The sequence below is a fragment of the Caloenas nicobarica genome, chromosome 2, assembly GCF_036013445.1.
Source record: "Caloenas nicobarica isolate bCalNic1 chromosome 2, bCalNic1.hap1, whole genome shotgun sequence".
NCBI lineage: Eukaryota > Metazoa > Chordata > Aves > Columbiformes > Columbidae > Caloenas > Caloenas nicobarica.
Genome location: NC_088246.1, coordinates 123,853,374 through 123,864,534, shown reverse-complemented (window position 1 = coordinate 123,864,534; position 11,161 = coordinate 123,853,374). Strand labels below are relative to the sequence as shown.

Here is an 11,161-nt window from a genome sequence, read left to right as displayed (position 1 = left end):
AGATGTTTTTTACATCTACCTACCAAGGGAAGAGAAGAATATGTGAGAATTCTTGTGCTTTATTTCGGAATTCAAATGCCCAGACTTTTCCTCCTCTTAAGTAAATAATTTAACTTTATAAACATCAACAATATGAACTTAAAAATGCTTTCAGCAGACTCTAGTAGTAAAATAACAATTCTTCAGCAAAAGATTTTTATAGGCAGCATTATTTCAACCATTAGCTTTCATAACCTTGAGGTTGCCATACTGATTTCCTTTAGCACACCGTATACGAATTAAATTTACCAAGACGAGTGGAGCGTACCTGTGCCAGGTACGATCCGTACAATATGTGAAACGTTGTCTAGCATAACCCAGATATTGACAGTACTGTCTTCACTTTGGTCCCAGTGTGGATGGGGCAACTGGTTTGGTTTCCAAGAAAAATTTAACACTCCACTTAAAAATAAAATTTGGTTTTCATGCTCAGTTGGCATTTGTACCTCAGACATACATTGTAACAGATTTGCATCTGAGTTGCGTGCTGCATTTGAAAAAATACTGCATTTTTTGAACACCAGCACTTTCTGTTCATTCTCTTCATTTTCGTTGGCAAAGTAACACTGAATTTGATCAGAAACTCTAGTTAGCTGATTGTGTCAGAGCTTTGTGCGGGTTTAAATCATTCAGTCTGTAGTAAAACTTGCCTGAGTTATTTTCAGGTAAATATCTGATTAATTCTAAATTCCCTGTGAATTGGTGTAGCCCAGAGTTCCACTTGTTGTCAAATAAATACATTTAAGAAAAAAATCCTATGCTTCAATGGATTTTTCAGATAAGGACCGAAGCAAGTCCTTATAAATAGCAGAGTTCATAAACCGGGGGTAGGAGTCTCTGTGCATTAAGGTATAAATTTGAAGCTGTGCGTCATCAAAGGTGTGTTGTGAGGGTTCCAGCATATTTCGGTTAATAACTTCTCGTACTCTGGAGTCCAGACTGACCTGCATATTAAAATAGAAAGTCACATAATTAATAGTGGTTGGCTTGAAAAAGCAGGCTTTTTTAACCATTTCAGCTGATGTCCTTTGAGAGTGTAAAAACTGCGAAATATACTTAGGCAAAAAATGCCTGTGTTGAAATTTGGAAGTAGTAATCTCTGATAGATAGAGAAATTATCTCACTGAGGTGACCTTACTTTGAAGAAGGCTGTTTGCAATCCTGTTATTACTGAAACCTGAGAGACTGGGGGACTGTTTCCAGACCAACCTCCTGCTCTGTAGTAGAGAGAATTTGTGATGTTTTGTGACAGTTTGTTTCCTTGGGAGTTAGTGCCGCTGCAAAGAGACTGAATTTGGAGTAAGCACTGTGACGCAGACCAAAACTGTAACCTGGGAAGCTGTTGCTTAATCAAATTCCTGTGGTAAAAAGCAGGGTGAATTGATGTGAACCACAAGTATGGCTATATAATGATGCCATACAACATACATGTCATCTTTATTTTTCTGCAAGGCTCTAGTCTCTGCAGAAAGATATTAGTATTAGTAGACTAGACCGACTAGATTTAGACAGCATTTTTGTAAGTAGGTAAGTATAGCTTGCACTGCAAACAATTGAGTTTTGCAAGGATATTGGAAGACTTAAAATTCCAGCCTACTTGGCAGGATTATATTCAAACTGAACTGAGGTGTCTTCAAAATGTGACATATTTGCTAACAGCAAAGTGACAAACAGTTTTTAAAATTTTCAGGAAGTCGTCGTGTTTGTTCCATGCCGTATTTTGTCAGCTGCTCTTTGAACAATTTACGCTTTGCCAGTAACACTTTATTTGTGGTTACTGTGCTTTTGGAGAGATACACACACCCCCTCCCCCTTCCTAGTGTAAAGAAAAAAGAAACTGGTTTGTTCAACAAATAAAATTAGAGCAAGGATGAAGTGATGATCTGTATATTTGTGCCGCAAACTAAAGGCCTCAGATCAGCATGCCAGGGTAGCATGGGAACTTTCTTACAGCCGCTGAACATAGTTTTGACCATCTCACCTCAACGATGGGTTTGCCTTTTTCCCCTAAATCTCTGCTTGTTGGCAGTGGAACGTGGGGGGAGAAAAGTTCTCCCTGAGTGTTGTTGTAGCTTTAGACACAAAACACACTTTAAACACACTAACTGTGCAAAACAGCACCAAAGAATGTGTTTGGGACAGTAATATAATATATAGTAATATACCTCTTTTGGAGAAAGGATGGAAATATAATCTTCATAAATTAGTCTTGCTTTTTCTTCAATGACACTTTTGTTGGATTCTTGTTTTAGTTCCTCGCAGGCCATCCAGAAAAGCATGTTTTCCTCGCTGAATTCTGTTCGTAGAAATTCACGAAAAGCATTTCTGCCAGCTGGAGTTAGCATCAACTTGTCAAATGATTGAGCCCAGGCATTAACTTCTTCAAGAGTAGGAGCTGGGCTTGGGGGGGAAGGAGAGGACAAGAAGAGAGAAGGTAGTGATTGTTACTGAAGCTGTTTGCAGCTGGCAGGAGGCATCTGCCATTATGACGGGAAAAAATCACAAGGTTCACAAGGCTCTAATTCCTCACCTGAACTACCCAAGGGCAAACTCTAGTAAACGTATTTATAAGATGCTCTTTCAAAGTGTGCTTATCAAAATCTCAGATGCAGATGCCTGCCAGCGCTGTGATGCAGAAATTGCAGTTTGTTGCTCAAAGTAATTGCAACAAAGTTCCTCTGCAACAGCTAAGCATTTTTTCTATGCCTAGTAGTCCTTGTTGAATCATTGTTAAAAATTGAATGAAAATATGTAGAAAGAAGCAATGATTCAAACCCCGTAAAAGGCACCCTCCTGTCTATTACAGTTTTACAGGTGCTCCTACCTGTTGGAGCAATTCTGAAGAGGCAGTTGCCTGACTCTTGAGAGGATCTGAGCTCTGAGCTCCTCTTCATAGTTATTATTTTTGTAAGGCTGAGCACTACCAGTTAGCTTCATTACAGAGTTGTTGGGGGGGAACAGGTTGTATTTAAAAATTACTTCAGAAGAAAAGGAGACTGTTTACAATGCTGTTTTTGATCTGCCATGTTATGAAAGTGGGGATGTGGTTACATGCTGCATATAGATAAGGTAGGAGATCATAGATCAGACCTTTGGTTCCTTAGGAGGTAAGAGACAGATGATTGCAAATTCAGCATAAATGACAAATAGGTGATAATAGTTATTTGCATATTTCAGGTAATTCACTTTAATTATTTAGCATGTTTTCTTGGGTTTGTTTCACTTTAGCTTGACAGAACACTTAGTAAAGACCATACCTTTCCTCACAGTTTGGAATACCCTCTGCTTGGAGTTCATGAGATGTTCTCCTTGCTCTCTCTTCATCTTGATTTCTAACAGTAAGACTGCAAGGTAGCAAATAAAATCTTAGTCAACTTTACAAAGGAAGAGGCTGAACGTACCCCAGATGCTTTTCCTCCAAAATTAAAAAAAAAAAAATCAGATAAAAGGACAGAAGCTAGCATTAGCCACATTACCCATAGTTATGCTTTGAGATTAATTTGACAGTTGTATAAACCTGGCAAACTTTAATGTAGCTGCATGCTGTTCAATATTGTATCACATAGACTTTCTATACAGGGACCATAGATTCATAGACTGTCTTGAGTTGGAAGGGACCCGTGAGGATCATCGAGTCAAATTCCCTATATATATATATATATATGTATGTATGTGTACACGAGTATATATATGTATGGGATATATATTTATACATGAGTACCTTTTATCACATAACAAATCTATTCTCCATTGATCCTTATTATACTGGGTATGCTTGATGCAATGTTTTTACTTAAGTTCGACTAGATGATCTGGCTTTATTTTGAGTTATTCAAGGTTGGTTGTTTTGGGTTTTAGTTTCGATTTTTTTTTTTTCCGCCTTGGCTATTTTTTATATCCACAGGGCACGATGAAGGCCAAGACTCTGGTTTAGAATCACGATACCATGTTACAAGAAAGCCAGAGTTCAGAAGCTGAGCCACAAGTTTTAAGCAAGGTAGACACTTCTTTATGTGTTGTGGGAAGTGTAAGCATCTTTCAGAGTTCAGGTGTAAATATAGCCAGATTGTGTAGTAATTCATTGCAACTTTAGAAAAGCGCTAGTATATGCTTCAAAATGTGAGGCCTGGAGCACAAAGAGCAGATATATAGTTGCTGAATATCGTTTTGAGTATGTCTGACTGGAAATGAGTATTAGTTTATTTGTAGCATTACCAAAAAAAAAAAAAGTTTACTGCAATCACTAGTGATCACTGAGAGATTTTCATGTCCCATCAAAGGGTAGCTGTCAACTCCTGCTATTTCAGCAAATGTTAGTTTAAATAACTGTAGTTTTTAAAAATTCCCGTTGTAGTTGCAGATGATTCATTTTCGTTTGAGACTGGATTTGAGAATATACGTATTTCTTGTTAGGGAATAGGGACTATGTTCCAGTTCATACGCTATCATAGTTTAGTGAGAAATGCACACGCACATTCATATAATCTGTAAAGCTGCTTAAAATTTGTCAAGAAGAAAATGTCCAGGTGAGGTATAACCTGTAATTCACGTGAAACAGGTCCTTCAGCTGCAATAAAGCAATAAAGTTGTTCTAACTTCTAGGAAAATATCAAATTTAATTTCTTCATTTGTATCTTACCTTTAATGCTAATCTTGTAACAGTTTTGTTGCCTTAATCCTTAAGAATCTCATTTATCTCTAGTAAGGCTTTTTGTTAAACCAGCTGATTTTTCTGTCCTTTCTGCCTTCTAAACTCGTGGCTTTGTCTTATATGAAACTTTACTGGTTATCTCCTCTTCTTGCTTTCTCTAGCATTAGTCTATAATGTGCAGAGACCTGCTTTTCTCTTTACCAAGGCAGTCCATGCATTGAAGGGATAGTGAAGCTTTCCTGTTGCTAAGCTGTAGAGCAGTTATTACAAACACATTTTTTTCTGCAACATCTGAGCCATACATTCAAACTAATTAGTTTTTTCAATTCACCTTTTCGGGAAAAAAAAAAAAAGGCAGTTAATCATAGTTTTCTATTCTTTTGGGTTATATAGGTCTCGATCCTTTACTACCCTTTTTACCAGTGATTCAGGCCTTTTTTTAATATGCAAAGTGATATATTATGTGTTCCTCACACACAGACAAGAAATGATATGCTTGTCAGAGTTATTTTTGGATTGAGGGCAAACAACAAATCCAAAAGAAAGGATTACAGTCTTCCTAGGATAATGCACAAAAGAGGAAAAAGACAAATAAGAGCTTAAGAAAACATGCCATACCTCAGAAAATGACTTGCAGGTAGACTCTTTCCCTACAAATGTACCAGCAAACAAACGAAAAAAAAAGAGACTAGTGCAATACTGCAACTTGTCAGGATCTGGAAGAGTAACAGGCTGGAGGCTTGAGTTTTGGCTGCAGGAATGAACACAGGCTCTGAGCATCCAGCTGAGAGACTCCTTTCACCAGTACTTCATTCTAAATCTACTATTAAGAGTATGCTGGATATTGGATGCTCAGCAACTCGGCGGCATGACTCATGACTCTTATTTTTATTCCTATTCATAATTTTTCTGTGCGAAGTACTTGAGCTATTTTGAGGAAAGGCTCTATGAATAGGGAATATAAATAGCTTAATTACGGTTTGTTTTGCTTTTCTTGCTAGTAGAAAACAATTGTTCTCAAAAAAAATCGGAAATTATTTTAAAAGTAAAACAAGCTGCTCTGTTTTGGAGCCTCTGTTGGTTTCCCAGATGATTCTGAAATGCAAATAGGAATTTTAAGCATCATGAAATTTGGGTACTTTCACACACCCTATCGAATAAATTGCTTTCTTTGAATTGTTTGAACAGTGAGGTGCACAGAAAATGAGCATCCTGAAGATGTCAGGTAAAATGGCAAAAAAACCCACTTCACCAACAATTTAAAAGATAAAATGCAGATTTTATGTACTCCAACTTAGTAGATAAATGTGCTTTTGTGGAAAGACATGTTTGTGTAATATGCAGCTCTAGATCAAACGACTTGTGATTGCACGGGACAGCTGTTCAGATGACCCTGGAATTTGTGTGGTGATGCTTTTACATAGATGCCATTCTGCAGGGTAGCGAACTGATCCTGTACAGGCACACTACCCACTGTCTCCTGAAACTCTACCTTAGTTTACCTCTAAGCACCTGCTGAAAAGCTTGGTAGGATCAAAGCCACGGTACTTGGCATCTTGCAAAAAAATCCAAGCAGCCTTTTTGCCCTTGTAGAATACTCACTGTTTACATTGGAGAGGGCAGAATTGGGTAATTTCTCTTTCTGATGAGCTGAGTACCAATAGGAAAGGGGTGATCAGCCTGCCCTTCCCTCACCTGCTAATGCTGTTTTCCAAAGCATTTGCTATCAGCTGCTGTTGGAAAAAAAATAATGGTGGAATAGATTGCTAGCCTAGGCTGTAAGATTAGTTATGACTTCTTTCCTCCACCTCAGTGCCAGCTTTGCCTGCTCTGGTGGATAGTGCATTTGTAAGAAGCATTCAGCTTGCTGTCTGTTTTGGTTGAACTCCTAAGACTGTTTAAGACTTCTTTTTTCTTTATTTCAACGCAAGTTCTGGTCTCACCCATTAATTAACATTTGGGCCCAAACAGATACAGGACTTTTGAGTATGGGAAGCTTTACTTCAGTTGTGAATTAAATCCCTTGTATCTGGAGGAGCTGGTAAGAAATGGAAGGTGAACATGTCATTAATTTAGTAATTAAGTGATTCCTTTTCCTCTTTTGCCTTGCTTCCCTGATAAATTTTCCTCCTTATCACCTTGTAATAGGAGTTCTTCTGAATTATGTTTTGCTTAACTCCTCATCTTCAGCAAATACTTACAATACTTAAAATCTCTGATCCTAAGGATTAACTTCATGTGAGTTGCAGGTGTCATAAATTGGCAACACTAATTAATGACAACAGATCAAGTTTTGAAACAAAAGAACAGCCCTGGGCACCTGGTTATTTGTTTTCTGACCTAAAAATTCTTCCACCTTCTCCTAACTCTGTTTAACACCACTTGTGCTCATTGCTAAGTTCCAGTGATAAATCTAAAGCTATTACATATTCTGGTATTGCTTTCAGTTTGTACTGGAAGCCCTGGTGAAGCTCAAGGCTGAGGGGAACCAGTCCTGCACAACTCAGACCTTCCATTACACAGTATTGACAACAAAAGTACAACAAAGATACTGTACAGAGATTTTTTTGTAAAAAAAAAAAAATGTTATTTCAATGGCAGGAAAAAAAAAAAGAGTAAACTGGAGTAGAAGGTTGTGTCTAGTACTAGAGCACAGTCACCTCTATTAGACTCAGGCTTGCAGAGTTACCCAGGTGGTTTGTTTGGCTTGTGTTGTCCAATTCAGTGGCTATTACCTCCCTCCCCGGCTGTTCTGTTCCCCAGAGGCTTGAATGACAGGGGTTACCATGAGCAGCTGCAGCAGCAGCACCAGCAGAAGCAGCAGGCGTTGGACCCCCGGTTCCCTGTGCTGTGCGGAGCTGGTGCAGCACCTGGTGTCTCCGGGGTCGTAGACATCTGCCGTTTGCGCATCTCCATCCGCTCTGATCCCATGGGCTGCTAGACAGCAAGAGAAGAGGCAAGTAAGAAACATCTCAGTCTTACCAAGAACTGCTGAAGGCCACAGCTCCTGAGGGAACTGAAAAGCTAAATGCTTGGCTTTTCCACACAGATGCTCTTAGGTGTTGAATCTTTTGGAAAATGCACAGATTTTATATTTAAGTGCTGTGATGGAAAACAAGTGGCTATTGAATTCTGCACGTGGGTGGGCATACAAAGAGAAGAGAGCGGTGATGCAGAGAGCAAAAGGTGGAAGTGAGGGGTCTCAGAGAGCTGCAGCTCTTAGGACAGTGGTATATAAGCCTCAGAGTTGAAAAGGGTTTCCTGAGGTTTTGACTTCAAGGCTAATCTTAAAGAAAATGGTACAGAATAGAGGTAGGTAGAGCCTCTTTTTTTCTTTTCTTTTTAAAATTTTCTTTCTCGTCTTGATGAGCCAATGCACAGGTTTAGTGATGCTTGAGAGACACATGAGCTCTCTTTGGTGAGAGTTCAGGATGTCTCAAACTTGCTGGTTGTCCTATAGCAAAGGAGAAAGGTCAATAATACTTATCTGTCCATTAGAGGTCTGACTGCCACAGATTTTTAAAATGTTTTTCTCTCAAGAAGGAATCAAGGGAAGACGAGGAGTTATTACTGGAGAAAACTTATGACTGCATCTTAATATTTAACATGCAGGTTTTTGGTTGCCTCCCCCAGCTGAAGACAGAATGAAACATTTTTTGGTGGAAACACTGGTTATGGTTTTTGTACTGTTCTAGGAAACCTTTTTGGAGCCTGAGTTCTGCAGATTGTGCAGAGAAATGGTGTTAATGAGATGACAAGTCCCCTTGAAGTCCCTGTCTCTTTCTGACCTCTCTATGAGCTTCAAACTTGCCCTACAGCACTTAATAATGCTCTCCCTATTATGCTGAGGGTTGTGCCATATTTAAGTGACAGATGTCTTTTATAGATGAAATTCCAGCTTGTACAAAGACGAGTACGTCTTCATTTTGATTGTATTGGATTTTTGGATACATAACTACTCATCCTCCTGTGTCATGAGACCTCTTTGTGTGCAGGTTTTTCAGGTTGCTAAAAGTTCTTTTGGGACCATGACAGTTGTAGGGGAACTCAAATTAGCTGCTACAGATTTTGAGTTCTTTGTTTCAAGTCTGATATTAAATTATCAATTAAAAAATCTGATGAGATGAATACTGGAGGGTTAAAAGTTGCCTTCCTTTATAAAATGTTTAGCCAGGTTTAGAAAATATTACTGTGGTAAGTTGGGGGAGAATGCACAGGTGCTGTCATGGACTTGAGAGAAGTGTCAGGAGAAGAAAGATTATTTTAGCAGAGTGCAGCATTAAAGTGTGCTGGATTTTTCTCTGCTGAATTTTTTTCCCTTTTATAGAGCTTAATAGTTTTTGTTTTTGTGAGAACCACCCACTCTCCCGAGAGAAAAATGCATGACATGCTGAGCAGAAGGTGCACCTGTTTTGCTGGAGGAATAAATTAAAAGGATAACAGTACAGATATAAATGATAACCCATTTTGTAACTCTGTAGACCTAACCTGACAAGCAATACCTAAATACCAAAAAAGAGAAAATCAGAAAAATAACATAGCTCCCAAAACCCCACCACCTTTCTCATTTCAAAATGTATAGAATCACAGAATGTCCTGAGCTGGAAGGGACCCACAAGGATCATCGAGTCCAACTCCTGTCCCTGCACAGGACAACCCCACAGTTCACACCATGTGTCTGAGGGCCTTGTCCAGTCTCTTCTTGAACACTGCCAGGCTTGGGGCCGTGACACCTCCCTGGGGAGCCTGTTCCAGTGTCCACCACCCTCTGGGGGAAGAACCTTTTCCTAGTGTCCAATCTAAACCTCCCCTGGCACATCTTCCTGCCATTCCATTGGGTCCTATCTTTGGTCGCCAGAGAGAAGAGATTTGTGCCTGCCCCTCTTCCTCCCCTTGCGAGGAAGCTGTAGACCACAATGAAGTCTCCTCTTAGTCTCCTCCAGGGTGAACAAACCAGGTGACTTTAGCTGCTCCTCATACGGCTTCCTCTCCAAACCCTTCACCAACTTTGTAGCCCTCTTCTGGACACACTCCCGTAGCTTAATATCCTTTTTATGCTGTGGCGCCCAGAACTGCACCCAGTGCTCCAGGTGAGGCTGCACCAGTGCAGAGCAGAACGGGACAATCACCTCCCTCGCCCGGCTGGCCATGCTGTGCTTGGTGCACCCCAGGACATGGTTATCCTCTTGGCTGCCAGGGCACAGTGTTGGCTCATGTTCAACTTGCCATCAGCCAGAACCCCAAGATCCTTCTTAACAGAGCTGCTTTCCAGCGTCTCATTCCCCAGTCTGTATGTACAGCCAGGGCTGCCATGTCCCAGGTGCAAAATCCGGCACTCGCCCTTGGTGAACTTCATGTGGTTGGTGATTGCCCAGTTCTCCAGTTTGTCCAGATCCCTCTGCAGGGCCTCTCTGCCCTCGAGAATGTCAACAGCTCCTCCCAATTTTGTCATCCGTGAACTTACTTAGTGTTCCCTCGAGTCCTGTGTTCAAGTCATTTATGAAGACATTGAAGAGTGCTGGCCCTAAGATGGATCTCTGTGGAAACCCACTAGTGACTGGCCACCAGCCCAACATGACCCCTTTTACTAGAACCCTTTGATCCCAGCCTGGCAGCCAGTTGCGCACCCACTGCATTGTGTGTTTGTCCAGCTGTATGCTGGACATCTGGTCCAGGAGGATACTGTGAGAGGCAGTGTTGAAGGCTTTACTGAAATCCAAAAAGATCACATTGACAGGCTTCCCTTGGTCCATTAGCTGGGTAACCTTGTTGTAGAAAGAAATTAAGTTGGTCAAGCAGGACTTTCCCTTCATGAACCTGTGCCGGCTGGGACCAATGACGTGTGTTGTTGTTCAGGTGTTTTTCTAATAACTCCCAGAATTACCTTCTCCATGATTTTGCCGGGTACAGAAGTGAGGCTGACAGGCATGTAGTTGCCAGGGTCATCCCGGTTGCCCTTCTTGTAGATTGGGACAATATTTGCCAGCTTCCAGTCATCCAGGACCTCTCCAGATTCCCAGGAGTGTTGAAAAATCATGGAGAGAGGTCTTGCTCTGATGTCAGCCAGCTCTTTAAGCACCCTTGGGTGAACTATCAGGACCCATTGACTTGTAGGGATCTAGCTGGAGTAGCAAATTCTGTACAAGTTCTGGATGGATGTGGAAGAATAAATGTGAAATGTAGAATACATTTGTAGATTCAGGTTTCTTTCCTTCAGAGTTTCAAATTCATAGGAACAGAATGAACCCCTCAGTATTAGTTTCCTTCCAGATACCTATACTTTTTAAAATAAAGCATCTTCATATGTGAATTAGAAAGTGATAGCAAAGAGAGCATTATTGGAGTGATGTCTAACAATATTTCACGCTTCTTTGGAAAGTAAACTATTATTGATTAGATAAGTGTAGCTTGGATTCAGATGTGTGGTTTATATAGCCTAATCCATCCAGTCTTACTCTTGAGATGTTCTAT

General features: G+C 40.3%; 1 protein-coding gene across 1 annotated transcript in view; it reads right to left on the bottom strand.

The window, feature by feature from the left end:
• Positions 1-794: 794 nt before the first annotated feature.
• Positions 795-11,161, bottom strand: part of RGS20 (regulator of G protein signaling 20) — a 41,614-nt gene continuing 31,247 nt past the window's right edge. The window contains exons 2-5 of the mRNA XM_065629270.1: positions 7,476-7,624; positions 3,297-3,383; positions 2,205-2,439; positions 795-983 (exon numbers count right to left, since the gene is read on the bottom strand). Coding sequence (XP_065485342.1) covers positions 795-983; positions 2,205-2,439; positions 3,297-3,383; positions 7,476-7,624 — 660 coding nt within the window. The remainder of the gene's footprint in view (positions 984-2,204; positions 2,440-3,296; positions 3,384-7,475; positions 7,625-11,161) is intronic.